The 27217-nt window shown below is 34.3% G+C and overlaps 1 protein-coding gene across 8 annotated transcripts in view; it reads right to left on the reverse strand.

Moving 5' to 3' along the window:
* DMD (dystrophin) overlaps positions 1-27217 on the reverse strand; it is a 2264041-nt gene that overhangs the window by 1144609 nt on the left and 1092215 nt on the right. For all 8 annotated transcript variants that reach the window (XM_070604303.1, XM_070604310.1, XM_070604305.1 and 5 more), the window contains 5 exons: positions 25583-25738; positions 20100-20270; positions 7048-7227; positions 6235-6363; positions 4472-4642 (listed from right to left, as the gene is read on the reverse strand). In XM_070604303.1, coding sequence (XP_070460404.1) covers positions 4472-4642; positions 6235-6363; positions 7048-7227; positions 20100-20270; positions 25583-25738 — 807 coding nt within the window. The remainder of the gene's footprint in view (positions 1-4471; positions 4643-6234; positions 6364-7047; positions 7228-20099; positions 20271-25582; positions 25739-27217) is intronic.

Here is a 27217-nt window from a genome sequence, read left to right on the forward strand (position 1 = left end):
CCAAATATTGTGACTTGAAATAGCATATGGTTGGCAAAAGTTCATTCAGTTTCTTCCCTTTACCCAACCCTTTCTTTATTAATTCTTTAAGATCCACCTCAAATATCATCTCTCCCAAATTGCTGGCTACCCTCTCCAATTCAGCTTCTCAGCAGATGGGGAGGGGTAGAACTACCATAAGCAACAGGACTAAATAGTCTGTTTATTTTTACCTAATCGTTTCCCTATGTTTCTGTCTCCTGTCACTTCCTTTTCCTGATAGCATCCCTCCCCACCAACCTGTTGTGCCACCATGCTCAGATGCACTAAAGCAGAAAGAGTTGAGACATGGTGTCTTTCTCTATTAATTCCATTGACATTACCCAGGGTTCTGAAATGACTGCTGATTCATTTTTATAATTCTGACCCTTCCCATTAAAATTTCCATTTTCCTAAAGTGACTTCATATACACCAGGAAAGATTAAGCTTTCTCAAAGCCGTAGGATACTACTAGACTAACCCAAATGAAATAGGAAGAGGCAGCATTTCATATATTTTAAGGGCTGTATTTGAGGCAAGCAGAACTTCCTAGTACTTCTTAAATTGGTGTACTTGATAATCTGTAACACTGGTCCCTGCAATGGAAACAGCAAAAACATGTCATCTTGGTCCCAGCCCATTCTGGCAGAGGCCAGAAAGAGAAACCAACTATTCCACCATTTCTTTTTCCCATAAATTTCTGTCTCAATCCTCAAAACTTGGCCATTCAAGTCTAATATATATAATGATAGAAATATTATTGATATTAATGATGTTTTTACCCTCTCATATCTGTATACTAATTTATTGATTTTCTAATATATGGTTTTACATATCTTAGATCATTTGATCCTCACCACAATCTTGAGGTTAAGATAAGACGGGCATCATCTTACTACTTTTCTATATAGAAATGAGGCTCTGAGAGGTAAAGGGTCATATCACAGATCACACTCAAAGCAAGTTTTGTGGCTTGAAGAACTTTTTCCTCTCACCATACTGCTCCTCATTGAGGCCAAAATTACCACTGCAGAGAGCTGCATCTGATGGCAAGTTCTCAGCCAATGTAAACTGAGGACCTCAATGCTCATTGCTTTCTGGATTTTGAACTTTCCTGTCATGGACAGTCCTTGAAGAAGACACAGGAGTACTCAACTCTGTATTCTTCACCAAATAGTGAGTCCAGACATTGTCCAGTGAGTTTTCAGGATAAATCTTTGCTCTACTCAATTGCCCTTTCTAGCTGACCTTTAAAACGATGCTGAAATTAGTTCTTATACTGAGTCTATGTTCTACCCATATTCGTTCCCAACCTACTTTTATTTGTTTATTTTATCACCATAGATTTTCCCCCAAGTTATTTTCCTAGGTGAAACCTATCCATAGATTCAACCATAAGAAGATAATATCACAACCTAATCTTACCTTCATAAGCCCTACTATAATAGGAGGTTGACTTTGACATCAAAAGCCATCTCTGAGAATTCCAGCACTTCCAGAATTACCCTACTCCACAAGCAAACACACATACAAGTCATTATTTTAAATTCCTCATTACATCAACAAAAGATCATAGGACTGTCAAATTTTAGAACTATTAGGGACTAGTCTAACTAATTAGTCCTAATTTTAACTAATCGAACCCAGAAATTGTACACCATGTTCTGTGGATATAACTTCTATCTCCTAAACCCCAAGATAGGAAGGAGATAGATAAAAGGGCAGAAATCTGCCCATACGGTAACTCTACTCTTATCCATTTTATATATTCTATTCTAAATAACTCCTTTGCTGGGGGCAGGATAGTTTTCCTTTTAAAAACTACTAATCTAGTTCAACTCTCTTATCTTAAAAACACTGAAAGGGAATTGCAGAAGAGTCTAATGTTCTGCCTAATGCTGACTAAGTCAGGCCTATAATTCAGTCTTCCATGTCTACTGTTTTTCCTATTACACTATGTGATTGCTGGGACAACTTCATCATTAACTGAACATCCTGAACTGAAGATGTACTAGTGTCAAGCATGTTACATAACTGCAAGAAGTATTTAAATTTGTGTTTATAAACACATACTTTTTAAGCAAGTATTCTTTACACCCTTGTATATCCCCATGCTCATTAGCACAATGGATACTCAATATAATTAGTTGATGCAATGAATAAATAAGCAAAATGTCAGATATGCCTTATGTCCATGTTTTTGGTTTCATCATGATGATAAAGCATAATTATCTCTTCAAAGCCCCCAAATGGGGTCACCACTGTATCCAGTCATCTATATTACTTTAGAGAAAAAGGAATATCTTGCAAAGTAAAAATGTGATTGTCTTGTTAACTAATATATAAACAAAAATATTGATTTAAAATCTCATGCCTTTCTTCAGTGAGGAAAATAAAGGAAGCACACCAAGTGGCTCACCTGATGCATGATGTCTGGAAGTATACTGACAAATTCATACAGAACACAGAATGAAAATTCACAAACTTCTCTGAGCCACGCTAAGTCTGTGAGCTTCTATGGTTCAGGATGAATTCTACCCATTTTTCAATATCTACGAGTCACAATATTGTGACATAATTTATCTCAAGCTACTGTTGAAATAATCAAGAAAATAATACCTTCTTTTCTCTTAAATATTCTATAGCTTAGTGATTTATTAAAAAGTATTTATGTGGAAGGTAAACAAACACATAGATAAGGAGAACAGATTGGTGGTTATCAGAGTGGGAGGGTGAAAGGGGTAAATGGGCACATACGTATGGCGACAGATGGAAACTAGACTTTTGGTGGTGAACACGATGCAGTTTATACAGAAGCTGAAATATAATGATGTACACCTGAGATTTACATACTGTTATAAACCAATGTGACCTCAGTAAAATTTTAAAAAGTATATATATATATAAGAAGTATATGTGATGGGAAGAATACAAAATTTAGTAATGAAGTATTAGCATCCATTTTCTAGATGATTGAAATAACCTTTGGTTGTTTAGATATTACATACTCTAATGATATCTCCAGAAGTAAAAACAATTGTCTCTTTAAACAGCAGAGTAAATTCTTACAAAAAACAACTATGTTCTGAAAATAAAATTTCAGAGCCTGTCAAATATTTTTCTGGTGAGAATGGCTTACTTAAAAATAATATATAAGTGAAAAGAATGAACTAGTTAACTTAAATATTACAAAGAAGCAACAATGAATTCAGCTAAGCTAATAGTTTTTTGCTTTGGGTAGGTGAGTTTTGGAGGGTAACTATGTTTCATGTGCATCAAGTATTTAAAATTCATATCATATTTCCATATATTTTTAAAGCTCTCTTAAATATATACTATAACAATGACACATTGTAATGCCTTTGAAAATGTAGCAATTGTAAATCATGCTATTATTGGATGTCTATATTTATCAAAATATTTTTCAGACGCATTCTCTTATTTTTCCAGGAATCAATACTTACCTGACATATTACATCATATTTACTCACAAATATTTCAGTAACATTTTTCTCATTTAAGATTATTTCTAGCAATTATCTGTATATGTAAATACATTTATTTCTTTTACATACATTTTTGTATTTGAAAGCATATCATATATATTGAAAAATGTGTCAAGCTATATTTTATAAATTTTTGGCAATTTCTTGCATTTTTACACTCCCCCAAAGAGTTGAAGTTCTATAATACTATATTTATATATTTTTGCAAGCTCCCTATTAGGTAAGATTTTGACTTCATTCAATGTTACACAAATATGAAGAGTTATCATGCAAAAGTTCCATATCCCCTGGTTCTTCATTAAATAGAATAAATGCAAATAGACATATAAAATTACAAAAATTGGGCTATATAACCTTTCCAATTATTTGTTTTCATGGCTTAAGCATGTCATTATAGCCTAACGGATTTTGTCACAGTAAATATTGGCAACTAGCAAGAGCAAGTTAAATACACACACATACACATGTGCACAACCAATAAAGAGGTACAAACACCCTAGATCATGCAAGAGATGTACAAGGCCTCATTTTGAATATTTGATCCATATTACACACAAGCAATATTATATTTGGCAAAAGACGTCAGTAGTGCTTTCTTTAGACGGATGTCTTTTGTGCTTTTTTCTTGTTGTTAGTGGCCTGCAGCATGCTATTTGTTACTTTGCTGCAGGTTACCCCTGAAAGTACATATGTAAACTAGTGCAGAATGCAGTTCTAGAATAGCTGTGGCATGACAAAAAAATAACGGGGCGGGGGGGGCGGGGATCGAGGGAGGGAGATTGAGCTCTCATGAGATTCAGTGATAAAATTTCCTTAAATACATTTTGACCTTCCTTTTCCTTTTGAAAACCTTGATGTGGGGGTTGCTTGCCCCCTTCAGAGTACTGCGCAACCTTCGCAAGAGATCATTTATCACTAGTTTCCACCTTGGAGCAGATCTTCCTACCTTTCCAGTCTTAATTCTGTGAGAAATGGCTGCAAATCGATGGTTGAGCTCTGAGATTTTGGGCTCTACTACTTTCCTGCAGTGGTCACCGCGGTTTGCCATCAAGTTCGCTGCTTGGTCACGTGTGGAGTCCACCTTTGGGCGCATGTCATTCATTTCAGCCTTTAAACGCTATATTCCGTGAGCAAGAGACAGGGCTTGAAGTTAGTAATTAAGTGGAAGTTGAGAGAGAGTGAGAGAATGAGATAGAAAGAGATAGAGAAAAAGAGAGAGCGAGCGAGCACATACAGAGGAATATTGAAGGAGGAAAAAAGTCAACTTCCATAAAATAGGAGTAGAGTGAGAATGTGTGGGATCTCAGGAAAACAGGTCACTGTCTTTGATCTATGTCTGAGGAAGAACAAGGGATGATTTCCTGACTTCTCTATGTTGTTTGCAGCAATCATAATCTTTTGTACTTAGTCTTATCTTTACCGAATTTCACAGTTGTGGAACAACCTTAATGTGTGCTCAGGAAGGAAGGTAGCTGAAGAACAATTTTCTATTCCTTCCTGGTACTGTTGAGTTCCCTTTTTGTTTAACACACTGAGTGCCATTCTAACAGATATGAATTCTGTGTCACAGACAGAGGGATTTAGGAAGGTTCTGCCTGACTCAAGGGGTCAGAGAGGCTATGAGTGAAATAACTCAGTTCCTATTACTCTAAAGACCATGAAGGAATTTCACCATAAGATGACATTCCTTACCTATACATCAAGGGAGAAAGAAGAGCAAAATAAGGTACAGACAAGAGGGTAAATATGTTTTGGAGATAGCCTAAAATACCTTTACAGTTTTTCATCAAAAAGGAATTAAAATCCTTAGAAAATATCAAGTGCATCAAAGAGAAAAAAATGAATTGTAGAGGCAGAAACCACAATTTTTCAGTGTTCTTTAAATAGCAACCCACTAGTCAAATAAAATTATTGAAAATTTCAGCAAAATAAAATAAGGAATCATTAATTTAAATAAATTCATTAAAATTCAACTCTTCCTATTTAATCAAGAAAGATGTAACCAAATAGAAATAATATAGCATCAACAAGATATATTTGCACATTATACCTCTCATATGCTTTTACAAGAACCGTTTTTTAAAGTAACAGTTAAGTTGCCTATGAGAAAGAAGACTTAGGACGTCCTAATTGGTTTCAATACAAAAAGAGAGAACACGAAGCCATGTTTACATATTATTAAAATTGAAAAATTCAGTTTTATATAAGCTCAGTATTGTTACTAATTACTAAGATTCAGATATTGCATAGGCAAAATGTCCAGATGATTGGACTTCCGGTGTTTACTGAGATAGGCTGTGAATAATGCTGGGAAACTGATCTTTGTGTTAGATATAAGGACATAGTACTACTATTAAGATGGGCAGGAATTTGCAATATGACACCAAAATAAATCCTGGAGTCCCTTTCTCATCACAGTTCAAGTTGTGTGCAATTAGCTGAGAGATAAGTATGGACAGATATCTAGATTACAGAACTCTTCAAAATCATTAACTCCCATTTGAATTAAGAAAGCAGGGAGGGAAGGAAGGAAGGAAAGAAGGAAGGAAGCAAAGAGGGAGGGAGGGAAAAAGGGAAGGAGGGAGGAAGGAACACAGGAAGAATTTTTTCACTCTTATTAAGAAGTCCTTGGTATCTTTTAGGACAAAGATGATTGACATAACTGTTGTGCAGTTTGAAAATTACTTTTCATAATATTTTATTTGCTACCTTAAGCACGTCTTCTTTCTGCTGGGGTTTCTTTTTCTCAGACTCATCCAAAAGTGTATCAGCCTGAATGATCCAGTTTGTGATGTGATCCACATGCTGGTCAAAGGTTTCCATGTGTTTCTGGTATTCCTTAATTTTACAGAGACATACCATGACATATTATTGGTTAGATCATATTCTTTTCTTTGATAAAGTGTTCATTTTATAATAAATCTATAATTCTTAAATGTTTACATGTATATCAGTTCAAAATATATGAGAAAAATTAACAGAATTATAATATTAGTAGCAAAACTTAGTTTATGATTTTTAATCTTTATGAGATCAAGTAGGCATAAAAAAGAACCTAGGAATCCTATAAACTGAGATTATAACTTTTTCCAAATCATATGCAATATTTAAAATGTACAATATAGGAATAGTATGGGACATATTTTAGAGCTAAAACAAACCAGAAGTCAATAGCAAAAATGCTTAAATTTAATTTCAAAACTTAAATATTTTCAACGGTTTTCTGTGGGTGATAGAGTTTAGATAATATTCTTAAAAGATTTGTCCTACTTTTTACAATTTTAACAAGACAAAAGTTTAGTACCATTTAAATTACTTTTAGGTGGGATCTCCATATAGAACACATACAACATAGCACAAATATGCAAAATTATATTAAAATACAGCTAGAGATATTGAATTAACAGCCAGCATTTATGTAGAGTTGAGGAATTTGCAAACAGAAATATTATTATTGAATGCTTATGTAATTTCTTCCACAGTTTGGAGAGGGGTTGAAAATCTTCCAGCCTCTTTTCTTACCAACAAAAGGTTTAACCACTCTTCTGCTCGAGAAGTGACAGCTATCCAGTTACTATTCAGAAGACTCAGTTTATCTTCCACCAAGGTCTCCTTCTTGCCCAAAACCGTTTTCAAGGCCTCTCCTAATTCTGTGACACTCTTTAGGTGAACCTTCTGTTTCTCAATCTCCTTCTGAGTAGCCTGTGAAAAGGACAGCATTTGAACTTCAAGTAATATACTGTAGTGTTAAGATTTTGAAATGGCTGTGTGTATGATTACTATGGTAAGATTTTTTTCAAGGGTTTAAACCTTGAACCATGTCTTTATGAATGATGAAAATCACACCAAATACATTATAGTTTCCTTATTGAGTATATATGAACAAATATGTATAAATAAAGATGATTAATTTCATATTTATGATTATATATTAATAGATAAGCATACATATTATCCATCTAAATATATTTATATTTACTTAATATATAAATGTGTTGGCTAAAGGCAGACCTTAGAAAACTCATCCACAAATAAGCAACAACTGCTTTTAGAAAATTCAGCAATCATTACACCTGTATTTCTTTTCTTTTCTTTTCTTTTCTTTTTCAGGAAGACTAGCCCTGAGCTTACATCTGCCGCCAATCCTCCTCTTTTTTGCTGAGGAAGACTGGCCCTGAGCTAATATCCATGCCTATCCTCCTCCACTTTATATGTGGGATGCCTCCCACAGCATGGCTTGACAAGTGGTGCCGTGTCCACACCCAGGATCCGAACCAGTGAACCCCGGGCCACTGAAGCAGAACGTGCAAACTTAACCACTGCTCCACCGGGCTGGCCCCTACACTCTTGTATTTCTACAGTAGGAATTTTGAGCTTTTTGGTGCCACAAACCTATTTGGCATCTGGTGAAACTTAAGGATCCATTCTCGTAATAATGTTTTTAAAAGCATAAAATAAAATTCACTGGATTTCAAATGAAATCAATTATATTGAAACACAATATACAAAATACCCTTTTTAAATTTGTGAGATAGTAATACATGCTTTCTTCCTAACATGTGTAACTACAATGATCTAGCATCAGATCATTAACTAGAATAATTTCAAGTAATAATGAGCATAACTGGTGTTTTGAAGTATATGCAATGACTAGAATGTGATATAAAGTTATCTGTCATTACTACTGCTGGCAAAGTCACAGTAACTGCTGATATTACTGGAGTTTGTTGCTCATATTCATAATTGAAAAAATGCTTAATTTCAGTTACAGGTCAATGAAAGTAAAGAGGTAATATTAAAATCCCCTAAGAGAGCAACATGGATTCCTAAGACTTGATTTACAAAACATGAAAATAAGCACATTTAATATTAGAAATTATGTAGAGAGTCGATGGAAAAAATGATCCTAGTACAAATGTCTATTGTCAGCTTTACCTGCAGCCCCTTTCTTATGACTTCATGGCTGACCACATGGCCATCTTGTACTTTTCTGCCTCCGCCCCCATCCCTCCCTTGCCCATGTACTGCTGTTGGACATTCACTGGCAGGTAAGCCAGAGCCAAACAGATCTTCTCTCAACAAGTTTAACTGAGAAATATAGAGATCGCGATAGCACACCAGCTGAGAAGTCATTTGAAAATGGAGCTGATGTCTTCACTACAGCAAGTCAAAGCCATAGGAAGACACAATCACTGGGTAGCAGCAATAATAAGAAAGTGGAGGGAACCCACCTGCAAAGAGTCAAATGAAACATACGCACAGAGAGTAACAGAGGTGGTCCAAGTAGATGAGAGAAAGATGGTCTCTATGAGGCCAGCCTATATCTCATGTCTTACTCGTAAATGCTCTCAAGATGTCTTTTCTATCTTTATAATATATCTAAATAGTTCTTCTGGCTGTCTTTCCTCCATACCATCAAATCCTGTTCCACTCTATATCACTATATCACCATATACACACGCACACACACATATATATACATACATTTTGGTTTTGCCTTTGACATCAAATAAGCAGGGAGAATAAAGGAGGTAAAAAGCTTGTACAAAATAATTTCTATATGAGAGACAACCACTGTTTCTTCCATTCTAAAATATTCTTTTGTATTCGCCTTTTTCTTTTTCAATATAAAAATATCGGAAATCAAAGTAATTGATACCAAATGAACTTATCAGCTACCATTCAGAGCGTTGTTTGTAATGTAGGTATCACCTGTTGCACATGAGTGAGCTTGCCAATTCATAGAAGCAATTCCTTCATTTATCAATCATAAATGTTACTGAGCTCCTACTAAATATGCCACTATTATAGCAAGACCATAGGCGATTCTACTTAGTGTCTTTTAGAAAATTATGAGAAATGCCCCCTTTGGGTGTAAACAGCCCCTCTGGAGTTTGACTTGTGAGTGGTCATGGGCTAGATTTCAGCCCTTTCACTCCTTTTGTCTGCACCCTCGTGTCATACACTACCTTTACAACCATACACGGTGGCCATTGTTCTAGGTACTGTGGATAAAATGGTAGAGAAACAAAGTCCCTGTCCTTATAAAATCTACATTTGAGTTTGTCAAAGACATGGAAATATATGCAAATGAGCATTCCCTACTTCCTAGATTCCAGATGAAAGGCTTGTCACTAGAATTGATTTATTCACAAAGGTAACACTTCACAAAGTTGAATCTTAACTTATATTTGGATCACTATTTATTTCTTAAAATGTCCTCATAAAGATGACACTATGTTTTAGCTTTGATATAAAAAGTCGCTGTGCAGGCAGCGCAATGCAAAGCCAGGCAATGCAATTAAAGGCAAAGGAAATTTCCAAATCTTAGCAGAGATCAGACAAATTTTGAATTTAGGAAACATTGTTGAAAATAGCTCATGGATCACAAACAACTATTATGTGTTAAACATCTGCCAAAATTCTCCAGCTAATTTTCAAGAGAAAATGTTTAATGTCCATTGATAGCTCATTCAGTTAATGAGAACAACAAAATAGGGAATGTGGATTAATTTCTGGTGTCATTTTAGATTCCTCAATATTATAAGATAAAACTCAAACATGTTAAAGTTATCACCATGATGAACATGAGCTTGAAAAAAAGCAGTGATCATTGTAGTGGTTTATAACCGCATATAACCAAGCCTGAGTCACGAGAAAATTTATACTCTTACTGTAAAAAGATCCAGAGTTGAACTTTTATATATGATATTCAAGAATAAACTGGTATTTAATCATTTGTATACATGCTATTTTTGGTTAGAAAACATATTGTGCTCATTTAATGGATGTTTACTTTTTTCCCCACAAACAAATTTTAATAAAAGGTATGATTTATAAATAATAAAAAATAGGTCTTAGACTTCAAAAAATATGCTGATCTTGCTTTCTGAAGATCGTCCTTAAATTTCAATTAGTCAATGTGCATCAGGTGCCTACTATCCACTCTGTGCTATGCCATTCACCACCAGAGATAAGGAAAGAGGAGTCCTTGCATACCCTGTCTAATCTTACCTACAGTGTAGCTACAGAGAAAAGCTGAAATGCAATCAAATAATTTGACATCATATTAGAACATAATTTTTGGAAAAAGACAAGTCATGGCTGGGATAAGCATGAACGGCTTCAAGGGAGAGGTGATACTTGAGACCGGAGTTGATCACAAAGGACTGGATGGTTTGGATTAACTAAAGACAAAGGAAAAATGGTTAGAAAGTATGAAAGTTGGAGTCAAAAGCCACCAAAAGGGGAATACGGGGTACTTATTAGAAACTGTAAACATACATTTTATGATGTCAAGGAGCCCTTTTCCTTTGCTCTAATAGTTTCCCATAACAGAAGCATGTCTATACTTGCTGATGCATTGAGAACTGAACTATTGAACTGAACTACAGCTACCGCATTGGCCATTCTCTCTATACCATCACTCATTCCTCTCTGAGGGAGGTAGAGTTATTTATGGGGTTGGTGAGATGGGGAGAATGAACTGAAAAGACATTTCCCCTCTTAAAAAGCATCCAATCTTCAGTACACATGCCTTTTTCTGCTGCCTTGTGGGATGAGAGGTGGAGAGGGCTCTGGAAGGTCTACCCTCCTGAATGGGCAAGTTCAAGTTCAATGACTAAATTGTAACTCAGCTCCTTTAGTTTTTTCAATTATGCCATAGTGTGACAGCTTCTAGGGTTGATTTTAAGGCTGAATAAAAAGCAAAATTATGCACAGCTGGTTTTATTTTGACCTATGACATGGTCATATGTCCAGTTTCAGGAGTTTGAACAGCAGCTTAATGTGAACTATATACTTGGCACTCAGGGTTTTAATGACATAGGAAAAAATATCAGATAAAAGTAGATCTCAATTTAAATATAAATTGCCACAAAGTCTAACATATTTTTATTTTCATTATCTTTAATTTGTAACATTTAATAGCTCCACAATAGTCAAAATATTAAACACTAACTTCCATGATTTCAAAGAAATGGATATCCTGTCTACTTCTTACCAGCTGTAGCAAGTTTTAAATGCCACTATAATTTCCTTATAATAAAAAAAATGGGTAGCAGATGTTAATCTCTCCTAATGAAGATACCCATTGTTTACATGAAGAATAGAAAATACATTCTAATTCATTCCTCACATCTATAAGGTAAGTCACTTGAGTCTAATTTTTAATGGGATGTGAGGTTCAGGATTCAGCTATCAGCTCCTCAACTCACTTCACTGATGCAGTAGCAGGGTGAAAAAATCTGTTCTGTTGGTCTCTGCTGATCATACCATCACGTGATGGAAACATTTTCTTTAATTTTATTTAAAGTTAAAATGGTAAAAACCATTGGATTATCTATCTGGTCCTATAGGAACACATCCACAGATACTTTCCAACATGGCAGAGAAACATAACCCACTTGGGCTTGACCTTCTCTCCCACCCATTTCACATTTTCAGAGGTCCAATGCCTTCCACAAGTTTTCCTGGAATTTCCCAGGGATTTATATTCTTAGGATAACTTCTCTATCTGATTTCCTATGATTCCCCACTCCCCTCCACTTATTTAATCTCTTAAGTGTCTCCTATCCCTTAGATTCTATTTTCACTCAGCCCCACGTTTAGTCAAATATGTACCATAACCCCATTTCTGCATACCTTTCTCCCTTTAATAGGATGCTACTAAATTCTTGTTAATTTTAGCTCTTTCTTGCTCTCTTGTGCAAGTTCACTCTAATATGGATGAATAATTAACTAATATACCCATAAAAGGTGTTTTAGAAGGTTCTCCTCCCCAAGTGAATTCTACCTTCGATCAGTCTGCATAAATATTATACCATTTCTGGTCATCAGGAATGGGACAGAGTGCTTTCACCTTTACTGACAAAATATATTCACAGGAAGAGAATGAACAAATTACCACAAATTCTAAAAATGTGCATTTGTTGCTTATGAAGGTTTCTGAAATTGAGATGAAATTCACAATTTATATTTATGTTTAAGATGGTGGTGTTTCTTTTGATCCACAACAGCTGTAATTAAATCAATGGTGCATCATACAATCTAATATGTCTTAAATGTGATAAAATATGATATTAATTGTTTTTTGAGGTCCCTACATTACTCTGTCATGGCTAGAGGTTTAGAACATATTTTATTATTAGGTTAATGTGACAGACTAATATAATGATAAATTCAAAAGCATAAAACATTAAACAGTGGATTTTACAGCAATGTGTATTGACTTTTTATTAATAATGTATTGTCTATTAAAGAAGAATTTCATGAAAGCAGAATGTGCAGAACAGAAATTATAGCTATAACTATAATGACAGTGAATAGTGACTTCAATGGCATTTAACAGATGTTCTATTTTCTAAGTAACAGCTGCTTGATGCATTCATTGTACCAAGTTAATGATCTGCTAGTGTTATTTCACTTCACAGATAAATTACCGTGCTCTCTTTAAAAAAAGATATGTAATTTTTCATGGGAATGATAGTGTAACAGACTTTAGAAATAAGTAATAGTTCTCATGCTTTTATAGCTAAGAGGAGTGATGAGTTGAGGCAATTATCCAGATAATCTAGGACCAGAGGCCAGATCTCTTTAAACTGTGAAAGGTGAGTGTTTAAAAAAATACAGGACATGGTTGGCTGAACTGAATGTAGATCTCATAAGACTGCTTGTATTTCATTATCTAGTGGTTCTCAAAGTTTGCTGAATATTAGAGACACTGGCCACAGTCAGACCAATTAAATTAGAACCTCTGGGAGTAGACCCCAGGCATTGGTAGGCTTATAAAGTTCCCTGGGTAATTTCTGTGTGGAGCCAATGCCGAGAATCCCCGGCAAAATCGAATGGTGCATTCTGTCACAAGATTTTAGTGGGTGATTGTCATTAAATTTTAGGACTGAAGTAACAGCAGAAGGATAATTGAGGAAACTTATAACTGTTCTTTCTAATGTTGAATAACAAAAATTTCTCCCTGAAATAAATGTGAAAAATCATGACTTGTTACATAAGTAGCTATTTAGACATCAATTATTTTGCTTTATTTAACACTCTGAATTAAATTCAACATTTGTGTGTGTGTGTGTGACTCTCTCAGGCAACTCTCAGTATCCAAAGACTACCGTTGATAAAATCTAATGGTCAATTTATGAAAAATGGTAGATATGAACTATCCAAAAAGCTGATGGATTTAAAGTATTATAAGACCAAAATTATTTTTCCAGGGAGTTATATTTGACCATTTTTAATTTTTAGATAACACAGTGGATATTAAAGTGCATTAATGTAGCTGAATTATTTAAATGGCTTTGAATTTTTGATTACTGAAAGTAAATTAGGAATAAATGAAATTTGTTAGTGGTTAAATCAGAAAACCAAATAGATTAAACTTTGTTGAAGCTTATATTTTCCAAACATGATGATCATCAGAGATACAAACTTCTATTTAATCCCGTAAATATTTACTTTCTTATGGTTACATTTTTGCGCTCGATTCATATGCTAAGCAATTGACGCCAGTAAGAGGATATTCAGAATTGATTTACTTATATCCAACTAATCAGAGTGATTTTAAGACATTAACAAATAACATTTAAAATCTAAAATCACTTCAGTGACAATAGACTGCAGATGATAATAGGTGATAAGTGCACACAGAATTTTCATTTTATTATTTTTATGTGAATTTATATATTCTGCACTTTGAATTTAGTCATTGTGTATTTTAATCTCACTGTGGATAATGAACACTTTTTTGTTACTTTAGTGTTAGAGTATCTTAAAATTACTATTACTAGAAAATAAGATTTATAAACAATAATTACAGTGGGAAAAAGCTGTTGAAATCAGAGCTAGTACTGGATTCTAGTTGCAAATACGCTATGTACCAGGACGTTTATTTTTTCATCTACAAAATGGGAGCATTTGATCAGATGATTGCTCATGCTTCCATTTGTCATAAAACTTACCATTATTTTAAAAGCACATTGGCATTTTTCTTTTCTCTCAAGAAATATTTTGCCATTATATTTTAATTTTTATCTCTTAAATTGCAATTTATTTTATTAAATGGATATTTATTGAGCATCAACTATATGTCAGATACCATGTGATGTGCATGGGAAACACCAGTGAACAGAACGGATATTTTCCCTGTCCTCTTGGCAAGTGAAATTGTTAATGCTCACCTAGCAGTCTCAGAGAGTAGGGGTTATCATGACAGCGCAGGAATCTTGTGCGGCGCTGGTGCTCAAACTCCCCAAGTTCTGGCAGTCTCCCCTAGTTTGCCTTACCATTTCCTTCCCTTGTGTCTGTCTCTACTCCATGGACTTCAGTGTTTCTGATCTCAACCTGGCAAACTGCATTAACAGAGATTTGTAAGGTCCAAAGTGAGAGAATGTCTGATCGCTGATGGGCTGACGGATGTCACAATTATGGTTCCCTTACGGCATCTTGTTGTCCAGACCATGTAGCTAAGAGTGATCTACTCTCTGAAAACCTTAATATTATTTTCTCCCTCTTTATTACTACCCTGATGGAGGCAGATTGTTTGAATTTAAAAATACAGTGAAACGGCTACTGGCTTTAGGAATTTCAAATTAGCATCAATAGTTGAACTTTTCAACTCCCACTATGAAACTTTTATCCCATTTGTTATCATTAATCTACAATGTCTGCTTCCTGTTATTTTAATTAATTTTTTTCTTTTACCTTTTCAAAACTTTAGAATACCTTGTAAATTTATTCATTTTTCCCTCTAACTGCAATCTGGGAGCATGCTCATACAGTGGGAACTGACAGGACAGTTTTCTTGCCTCCAGCTGTGCCTCCAGCTAACCAACCTTGCCACCATCCTAGTTACTTCTAGAAGTCCTCCCATTCTTTCTCTTGTGAGATCACTAAAAATCTGATCTGGGATAAGAGATCACAAGTTTAGAGTCCTCTCCAAGTAGATGGCACCTTTAAACATCTGGAATTACGTCATGCACCATTCAGCATCTTTTGGAAGAGCTATATGTTCTGACATCTATGGTTCTGAATGCGTGAACATAGAATTTTGAGCGGGAGGAAAACAGACAAGCAATTTTATTTTGGAAAGTCCACTTCTACACCACCTGTGGCTTATCAAAAGGATCCTGCAGTGCCAAACTCTTGAGACTCATTCATGAAGAAGACACGGCAAAAGTCTAGGCTCAGACTCTCGGCACTGTTTCTGACTGGAGGCATACTGACAGAAAAATGGCATCATGTACCTTTTTATTCTGTTTATTATAAGAACATTAATGGTGCTATCTCATTCACAGCCCTCCTTAATTTTTCCTTCTATATCTAAATTCTAGGAAAACCTCACATACGACTAGTACATTAAAATTTTGGTTTTTTGAGGAAGATTGGCCCTCAGCTAACTACTGCCAATCCTCCTCTTTCGCTGAGGAAGACTGGCCCTGAGCTAACATCCATGCCCATCTTCCTCTACTTTATATGTGGGATACCTACCACAGCATGGCTTGCCAAGCTGTGCCATGTCCACATCCGGGATCCGAACAGGCGAACTCCAGGCCGCCGCAGTGAAACGTGAACGCTTAACCGCTGCGCCACCGGGCCGGTCCCATTAAAAATATTTTAATGATCATTTTGATAATTGGACACTTTGAATCTCAGAAATATGTTTACTTCCGTTTAAGTTATGCAAGATGAATAAATTCTAGAGATCTGCTATACAACATTGTACCTATAGTTAACAATATGGGATTGTACACTTAAAAATCCATTAAGTGGGTAGATATTATGCAAAGTGTCCTTATCACAATAAAAAGAAATATGCTTACTTCTTAGTTTTGCCCGATAGGGAGCTTGGTGCCAAATTTTGAGGCTTTATTTTTCTCTGCCTATTTCCACCATGCATCGGATATTGTGAGCATATTTCTATGCAAAGTTTCTATTATTTTCCTATTGTAACTTCCCCTTTCTCTAGTTTTCTAACTTATTTATGATTGATCAGTTGAATCATATATACCTCTTTAAGTCACTCTAAATAATTTTTTCTGGAATTAGATATATAATGAGTAAGTATAATTAAAATATAGTAAAATAAAACACAAAAGTTTGTAGTCATATTAAAGCATGCTTTGGATAAATTAAAGGTCAAATAAACATTTCATTAGCAACTGAATGTTATGTATAAGAATATTTTAATCTAGACATTCATATATTTTCATATATAACTAAATATGTTCTTAGATCAACAGAACTGAAATTCAGTAGAAATAAATGAAACAGTTTAAAACCAAATTGACTCTATATATTCAAATTTTCTCCAAGTCAAAAATACTTGAAATGATTGGCAAATACATTTAATGTATTGCATTTAAATGAATACTCAATTTATTTTGAAAAAAAATCTCACATTTATCCTTGGAAATGGCAGATGAGACTAACAGTTTGAGTTAAGTTCTCCATCTACCAAGAAAGCACATGAAATGAAAATGTACTAAGGAGTCTTGGGGCATGAGAGTTGGATATTTTTTTTCACGTTAAAAAAATCAGAATCATTATCATGAATGTGACTGCCTTAGATCTGTAGGTCACATGTTTTTATTACATGATTGTGATTTTTGAAAAAGCTTCAGCACCTTCCATATAAGTTTATTTAAAAGAATTATGTAATTTAGATGCAAATGTGTATACTTTTCATTTGACCATATATTCATTTGAGTATATCAATCATTAGCACTTTAGTGTTTCCAAAGATCCAGAAAGAGTGATAAATATTATATAAAGAAAAGCAATGCCAGTTTTCTGTACTTTTCTTCCTGTTGGATCTCAAATTAGTATTGTTCCTTGGTTTAATGGAAAGTACTTTTCAGACAGATTCAATAAGCTGACACATCTCTAGATCATGCAAGTCTTCTAATATGACAAGGATAATCTAGAAACTTTTGCCAAGTTTATCATCTTACAATATTTTAATGATTTTATAGTAACACTAATGTAAAAATATCTCCTTAGGTCACTTATTCAATGACCTTATGGGGACTCTGGAATTCAGAGTTCATATGTGGCATACTTTTATAGTTTCACCTCAGTCACTTGTAAATTGTAGTCTGAATTTTTCAAATTCCCTTCCTGTCTAGCTCTACTCCTTTGGGCACCATTATGTTCGCATTCCACATTATATTTACAAAGCTACTCCATTGTTATGGGCTGAATTGTATCTCTTCAACACTCATAGGATGAAGTCCTAACCCTAGTACCTCAGAATGTGGTCGTATTTGAAGACAGGACATTTAAAGAGGTAATTAAGTTAAAATAAGGCCATTAGGGTGGGCCCTAATCCAATACGACTGGTGTGCTTATCAGAAGAGAAATTTGGGCACAGGCATGTACAGAGAGAAGATCATGTGAAGAAACAAGAAGACAGCTGTTTACAAGCCAGGGAGAGAGGCCTCAGAAGAAACCAACCCTGCTGAAATCTTGATCTCAGACTTCCAGACTCTAGAACTGTGAGAAAATAAATGTCTGTTGTTTAAGCCACTCAGTCTGTGGCACTTTGTTATGGCAGCCCTAGGAAACTAATATACACATTAAATTGGCTATGAACAATCAAAGATATTGTCTATAGTGTTAATTGAAGGATGACTGAGAATGAAACCTGGATCGTTTTCATGAATCCCCTACATGCACTACAATTTCCCCCATGCATATTTTACTATATTTCATACTTTAATAGATCATAGGTATTTTCTGGGCTTTTTTTATTTGTTTATGAGTACTTATGCTAGGAACTGCCATCAGGAGGGCACCTGTATTTATAAAGAGAGAGAGAGATTATGCAGGCCTTTCTCTGCCTTTCCCTAATGATGTAAAAGGCAGTGTGATACCGCTGTCACCAAAACTGCTATCTTCCCCCATCATGCATTCTCTCTTTCCTCATTGTAGTACAAGATCTACTCATCATTTTAGCAGCACGCATTGGCCACCCAGTTAGAGACCATGTTTTGCCACCCTCTCTGGAGGCTAGATGTGATCATGTAACTAAGTTCTGGCAAATGGAACATGAGAAGAAATAATGTATGGAGCTTTACTAATACACCTTTAAGAGAGAGTTGCTTGTCCTCCACTTCCTTTTCTCCTTTCTTGTGGGCTGGGATGGGGGTACAGTAGCGGTGAGTAAGTTTTACTATGAGAATACAAATACCCAGATGACTACAGAACAATGGAATGAAAGGGACCTACATCTTGGGAGAATTTCATGGAGCAAAGCCACCTCCCCTACTCTGAATTACCTACCTCACCTGAGATAGAAATAAACATCTACCTTCTCAAAGCCATAGTATTTTTGGCTTATTTTTTACAGCAGCCCACCCTGCACCTAAGTATATGATTGTCACTGGTTCAAACTAAATGATCCCACAGAAATGTAATATTTGTTTGAGTAACAAGGATAAAAAATAAGGCCAATGTAATTTTTAACCTGTACCTTCTGTACACTCACTACTATAACAATCTGACACCATATATGATCCTGAGCTAATAAATGTAATTCAATATATTATCTCTAACACTAAACCTATTCTGAATGAGAAGAAAAAGGAGTTTACTACTATTTGAAAAACTTTTGTGTAACAAAATTTTACACTTCCTTGTCCTCTGAATCTACATAAAGAAAATTAGTTTTCAGTTTGGGTCTCATGTATGATTTTAAGTTTTTATGTAATGCAATTAAAATTTCCCAACTTTAGATAATCTAAATAGCTTTGTTGAATTAAAAGTAAAGCACAGATCTCTTAAACATCTAATCAATACAGGCAAGTGTTTGTTAAGTAAAAAATAATCAAAGGGGTAGGGTGTGCTATAATTTATTTTTTTCTAAATGGCCAATGGCTTGGCAAAACTTAACATGAAAACACACGATTGATAAACTATTTCCTTTATATCAACACACTTTGAAATAATCTGTTAATGAATCAACAGAAAAAAAATATTAAGCTATGAGTGACTTGACCTTAAATTTTAGGGAGCAAGAATGTCTGATTCGCTGTCAGGGAAACAGTGAGAATTTACGAGCTGCGTATTAAAGGAAACCCTGTGCCCTTTGGCGATGGAAATTATAGTGGCTGCATAGACCTCTTGAGGGTTCTTTTTTTTCAATTGTGACATCGGTAATCTGCTCATCCTGCAGTCCTGTCCATTCCAACGGTCTGTAGTCTTTGCATCCTTGTCCTCTTCACAGTTGTGGGGCCCATCTGAGCAGTCTGTCTTAAGCAAGCTAGGGAACATAGAATCTCATCTCTGGACTGACTTTCTGACTAATAATGTACGTATTTTTAAGGACTTATTCATAACCTATCTAATTCTAAACAAGCTTTGGGGAGACTGTTGCTAAAGCTTCCCATTGGTTTTATCACAGCCCTGAAATACACCGAGTTAAACTACTGACGAATTTTTGAAAAAAGGGAAAATGAAGATAATATGTATAACGCGATTATTGTTGCACATTAATAGTTCCTTATAAAATCATATTGCTGTGTGTTTTCACATATGTTAAAAATAACCTTCAGTGACATAGGTTTTACCTTTCCCCAGGCAACTTCGGAATCCAAATTACTAGGCATTCCTTCAACCGCTGATCTCTTTGTCAATTCCATATCTGTAGCCGCCAGCCATTCTGTCAAGGCATTCATTTCCTTTCGCATCTTACGGGACAATTTCAAGCATTTCTCCAACTGTTGCTTTCTTTCTGTTACCTGAAAAGAATAATAATAAATTGTAATTTGGTTTACTTTTTTCAATTCAGGTTTAGATATAGCCACTTAATTGGAACTTTCACATTTTTGTCATTTTTCAATAACCTTTTTCTTACATTTTAAAAATAATATTTTAGAAAAATCATATATTCTGAATATTAACAGTGAATAAACACAATCTAGGGAAGATGAGATTCTTTCTCCAAAAGACAGTGTCTTGTATCAGTTAGAAAGAAAAGTTGTAATTATTTTCTCTAATATAAATAAAAAATAATTTATGGTCAAATTTTTTAAATATATAGAATGATATAAGTCACACTGAAAATAGGACACATTTCTTTTAGGAAACCTCCAGTCATCTGTCAAAAAGATGGGCAAAAGGTTTGCAATCCTCTATATACAAATGAGGGCTGCTCTTCCTGGTAAGGAATCAAAATGGAAGAATACTTTTTCTCTCAAGAGGCAAAAGCATTTATATAGTACGTAGAATAGTCGATTTTATTGTCATTGCATCTTTTTTTTTTAAAGATTGGCACCTGAGCTAACAGCTGCTGCCAATCCTTTTTTTTTTCTGCTTTATCTCCCCAAATCCCCCCCAGTACATAGTTGCAGTACATATCTTAGTTGCAGGTCCTTCTAGTTGTGGCATGTGGGACACCACCTCAATGTGGCCTGAGGAGCACTACCATGTCCGCGCCCAGGATTCAAACCAGCAAAACCCTGGGCCGCTGCAGCGGAGCGTGCAAACTTAACCACTCAGCCACCGGGCCAGCCCCTGTCATTGCATCTTTAAAGTGTCTTACTTTTGCACAAAAACAACACAAAGAATAGGCTACTCCCTTCTCAGAAATACTTTTGCCATTCAATGGGGGCAAAAAAAATTAATTCCAAAACAAAATTTTCACTCTCATTAATAGAGATAATCGTGACTCGATCCTGTGTTTCAGTTCTGTGTTTAAAACTAAGACCCTCAAAATCGAGTTCTTCTGCCTTCTCATACAGAGAATGAACCAATGTGCATTTCTCCACCACCTTTTGAGGTATGCCTACATTTTGTAAGTTTCCAGGTGGTTGGTTGAATAGAAAGCTGAGATTATATATATACTTATATGTATTCTACAACCAAAATAAGAATCTAGCCATAAGCGTGAAAAAATGCTAAAGTGAAGCTATGTTTAAAGAATTCAAAGTGCTACAATCAAAATAAACACCCTGAAACTTTGATATGAATTACAAATACTGAACAAAATGTATTAGTTTCTTTAACAGAGCTTGTGTACATTTAAAAAATGTTTAGTTGCTGAGAATGAAAATTCCATTTTTGGTTTTTTTTTTTTTTTTTTTACAGATTTTTCATTCCATTTTTCCCTTCAGGGAAGTAAAAGCATGTGCCCTTTCAACTGCAAGGATTTCATTTGTGTGTGGGAGAAAAAAAAAATTACACCTTATCATGTATTTCTATGCATAGTTATTTTTCCTATGTACTATTAGTAGAAGAAGAATTCTAGATTCAATATTTGAAAGAAATTCTATCTTCCCAGAGCTAATGAATTATTGATTTTTATTTATTCTCTTTTGTTTATATCCAGCTAAATAGATTTTAATAAAACAGGAGACACTGCCATCTTAAGGAAAATTGTGTTTTGCACTTTTTCCGTGTCAAGAAGGGATACATTTAAAAGAGTGCCACCTGCAGTAGAATATTTCAGTAATCATTGTTTCATGAACACTTAAAAAAATTTAAGTGAGGCTGACATGAGTATCTGGGCTTTGAGTATGTGTATTTGAGGCTAATAGGAGTATTGCTATTTATGTATATTTCCGTAAAAATCAAAGCATAGAGAAGCCACACAAGGAATTATAAGTATTATTACATCTAGGTGCTAGATGTAATATCTCTCAATAAAATTAAATAGATTTACGTATAAGAAATTCTTCGATTTTTATTCATTGAACAATTAAGCTAAGTTGGCGATATTAAACAAACTAATAAATTTGTGTTCTGTAAGAAAAGTGCAATAAACTGAATTGCATCCCCTCTAAAGTTAATATTTTGAAGCCCAAATCCCCAATGTGGCTGTATCTGGATACAGGGTCTTTAGGAAGTAATTAAGTTGAAATGAGCTCATAAGGGTGGGACCACAATCTGATAGGAATGTGGCCTTATTAGAAGAGGAAGAAAGAGATCTCTCTCTCTCTTTCCCTCACTCTCTCTTTCTATCTCAGAAGAGGGTCCTCACTAAGCTGACACTTTGATCTTGAACTTCCCAGCCTCTGGAACTGTGAGAAATAAATTTTTGTTGTTTAAGCCATCTAGTCTATGGTATTTTGTACGGCAGCCTGAGCTACCACAAAAAGAGTAACATATATTGAATTGAGGCAAGTATAACCATATAAATTCTGAAGATAATTAAAACAGAAGGGTTTATCTTTTTAATATAAAAGGAATAATACATTAAGATATCCTTTGCTTCCTTTGATTTTATCAAACAAAACCACTGTTGAAGGCGCTTGGAAGATTTAAGTGCAGATGATTTTCTCTTAGAGAAGGAATACATGACTTACAGCATGTTTATTAGACGATATTTATACATATTCCCTTCATCATTAATGTTTCTAAATCTTTATTTGAAAAAGAAATTTCTGCCCCACATTTTTGCTGTATTCTGTCCTGCTATTAAAGCTAAGTATGATTTCTTAGTAATCTTTCATTTTGCTTTAATGATATTACTAAATGCCAAGTGGTTCAATAAACATAAACTTTCAAATCTATATTTTCAGGGATAAATTGAGCTTTACATCTTCATGAGAGTCATTCACTCCTTAATAACAATCAACTCAGGGCACTAATATTTTTCTAACATCATTTTTATTGTTTTAAATTTTAAGTAATTTATTCTACATTGTTCTATGTTATAGTTGCTCTCACAAGGGCAAAGATTTTGTGCAAAATCTTCAAGACAAAGAAAAAGTGTAGGCAACAATTTATATTTGAAAAAGTAAACTGAGAAACCAACTTTTCCCAAAATATACTTTTTCCTAATTTAAAGAAAATGTATTTATCGATGCATTATTTTAGTGTAAAGTTACATAAGTCAGATTATAAACTCTTGAATATAGAGAATAGTTTTCCAGAATTCAATAAATTATAGCATTAAGATTAATATTAGAAATTATTCAATTGATGCTAAATATGGAAAAAGGAGAATTTGTGAAAGTTGATAAATAGTAGAAAGAGATATCAAGTGCAGAGATAACTTTCCTCTCTGTGGTGATCTTTAACACAACAATAAACTTCTCTGGAGGGACATAAGGGGTCTTTTAATCCAAAGGTGTCTTCATGGATTAAACAAGCAGTTGAAATGTATTTTATTTCAAGATTATCATCATGCTTTGCTATTAAATGGGTATCAGTGTTCCTTACTTTTTGAGCAAATGAGGAGAACTTTTTCATAAGATGACAACAAACTTTCTTAAAACATATGAAATATACATTAGAAGACTGTTAAAATATAAAAATAATAAAGGCCATCAACTAATATGAATGGTTATTTCTAGATTTCCATTTGAATCTAAAATTCACTTTCTCTCAGGGATAAGTAGCAATGAGTAGCCTCAAGACATAAGCTTTGACCTACATTCAGGCTGAAACATTAGAACCCGGCCTCTGCATGGCTACTTCTCAAATACGGACAAGCATTTATATTTGTGTCTAAGATGAGGCAACAATTTCTCATTGATGTCGTTATATTCAATAAAGTCAGGAACCTGAGCTGTAAAAATTACTCTTTTCTTCCCATTGGTCTCAGTAAAGCTCTTTCAATCAGAATGAAATTAAGATGCATGCATTTTTATTTTTTCTGCTTTGGCCCTTAGGCCAAAAGTTTCCTCAGTACTTATTTGTCCTTCCACAAAAAGCAGAAGAAAGAGAAAGCCATCCCCAAATAGCTCCTCATTTAAAGTAGTCACTTAAAGTACTTAAACTTGATAAATAGCTATGAATGTCAATAATAGATAGGTCACTTTATTTGCATAAGTTCCAAGAAACAACCTTACCATTTAATTATTAATAAAGTACACTTATTCTCTCAGATACTGCATAATATATTAAGCTATCACAACTTTTTAAAAAAACAAATAATTATTTTATTACTATGTTAACACTTTAAATCTTAGCTGAGCACCAAAAATTCTTCTAGAAAACTTAAAGTAATGTAAAACAGTGGCATAGAAAAGGCCAGGTCAGGCCTTGATGCTGACAATTCATGTTTTCATGAATACTTTTTATGAGTACTATCACTGTTTTGAAAATTCATAGCTCTAAGTCTATACAAATTCTTTTTTTTCTTCTTTTCTTACACAAAATCTTTGATTTGAGGAAAGTGAGATAACTATCCTAGATATTCCATAGTTCTTGAAAGAGAAGATGGAGAGATGCATGCATTTTTAATTAATAGTGAGAAGGAATTGGTTATTAGATCCTGATCAGGACAAAAATGCAAAAAAATCACAGAGTCATAGGACTCAACTGGCTATCTATGCTATTTTATTAGCCAAATGTGGTGGATTATGCAAGGCTTGCCATACAGGCAAATAAATTCTGTGGCATGTGCCAACTCTATTACACCTAGCGGCCTATGTGGAATGTATCAACTCCACTGTACCAAAATCTAAGTAGGTACATTAGTTTATAAAATTTACCAGCCTTCATGTCGTCACAAGTAAATTTATGCAATGAAAAGAAGGCAAGTTTAGAACAAAGAAATCCTTTGAGAACTCTTTGAAGAACCAGCAGAAATCTCCCTGAACTTCACATATTTTTTAATGTAGACTGGAAAGAAGATCCTCATTGATTATTCTTTTTTAAAGATTGGCACCTCAGCTAACATCTGTTGCCAAGCTTTATTTTTTTTTCCTCTTCTTCTTCCCAAAGCCTTCTAGTACATAGTTGTATATTCTAGCTGTATGTCCTTCTGGTTGTGCTATGTGGGACGCCTCCACAGTGTGGCCTGATGAGAGGTGCCATGTCCACGCCCAGGAGCCGAACGAGTGAAACCCTGGGCCGCCAAAGCAGAGCATGTGAACTTAACCACCGGGCTCCGGGGCTGGCCCCCTGATTATTGTTTCTTAATAAGAATTACACATGGCAATATATCTCTCTATATCCCTATGTATATATGTCTGTTTGTGTGTATCAAGAGAAAATGATTAAGACTTTCTAAGATATTAATTGTATACTATCACTGCCTCTTGCTTTACAATATATAGGGAAAGTAGCCTAGTGTTTGTAGTTTCAGCAGACATGTACATACCTTTGCTCCCAGCTCATTATAATGCAATTTCAAAGCGGTTACTCTTTCATCAAGCTCTTTAGGGTTTTCCGTCTGTTTCTTCTGTACAATCTGACGTCCAGTTTTTATCACCATTTCCACTTCAGACTTCACTTCACTCAGACTTTTATACAAGTTCTAAGTTAAAAACATAAAACAAAACATAATAATAAGCAATAGTGTATAACTCATACCATTATTAATAAAAATAGAGGTAGACACCTTATTTGCTATTTCATGTTTATAGTTTTAATGTAATACCATTTTGCAGCTGTGATTAATACCTAGTTTTTGCATTTTATGTTGATTCAATGTTTCTATTTGTGATTATATACACACATACAGGCATGTAGAGTTTGTAGTTATCCCTACTAAAGTAAGAGTACATCCTACATGTACTTAGTTCTTCAGTTCAAGTTGATAAAGATCATTTCTAAAAGTTGTATGATTTCAATTTTAAATGCTGCAGTTATGTAATTCTAGCTGTGAGTTTGGAAAAATTTGTTTACTCATTCACCAGGTATTTATTGAGTGCCTACTATGTACCAGACAGTATTTCAGTCACTAGAGAATCAGTGGTGACCAAGACAGACATGTTCACTGTTGTTCTCATGGAGCTTACTTTTTAGCGGGGATAAAACATCTAAATTTCCAGATTATAAGTTCAATACATATTAAATAACATATAAGGAAGGAAGACAATTTTAAATATGTTAATTAGATTATACAAATTTATTTTCTTCATTGGGCTGATCAATTAAATATAGACAATTATAAAGACATTATTTAAAACCCGCACATACATCACAACTATAAAGAACACATTTATTGCTTCACAAAAGTATACTGCCATAACAAATGCTCATGAAACAAGTATCATAACTTTGCCTCATAGTTATTTTTCTGGAAAGATATGTGTCTTTGTATGTATGTATATATGCATACATGCATGCACGTAAGTATATGTATATATACGTATACACACATAATATTTTACATTATACATTGCTGCTTTAATTTGCTCAGTGGTAAGTCTGAACAACAACTACTTATTTTATTGGCACTAAGAAATAAAATTGCTGGTGGGTCTTTGCTGTTTTCCTGGAATTAGAATCAAAATTGAATTTGTTTTCCCTTTACAGTTTAAAATCAATATCTAAAACAAAACGTTTCCCAAAGGCTGAGCAATTATCTTATTCATTAAGGCTACAGACATAATCTATTTCCATCTTAATTCTGTCCTTGATGATTGTTTGATGTTAACATTCCTTTATTAATAATTGTGAGCTCTGGCTGATCTTTCTAGATGATTTATTTTTTTACTTCATTTTACTTCTATTTTAGAAATGATAAATATAGCTGGATATTTAGAAACATTCAAATCATCAATTGTCAACGTTGGGAATCAATTCTGTAAATTCTGGAATCAGAGATACTTCCAAATGGTTTACTCTTTAAACTTAATAAAAAAAAATAACTCAATGATTTACCTTTATGATGAAAGCTCATTCAAAGTACTGTTACCACTAACATTAGGTCATTCAATAGACAGAGAAAATACTTATCACTAGGGAAGGGAAATGTTCTTCTTACTCGTCTTCATGTTGGTAAGACTGT

Source organism: Equus przewalskii, chromosome X, assembly GCF_037783145.1.
Source record: "Equus przewalskii isolate Varuska chromosome X, EquPr2, whole genome shotgun sequence".
Taxonomy (NCBI): Eukaryota; Metazoa; Chordata; class Mammalia; order Perissodactyla; family Equidae; genus Equus; species Equus przewalskii.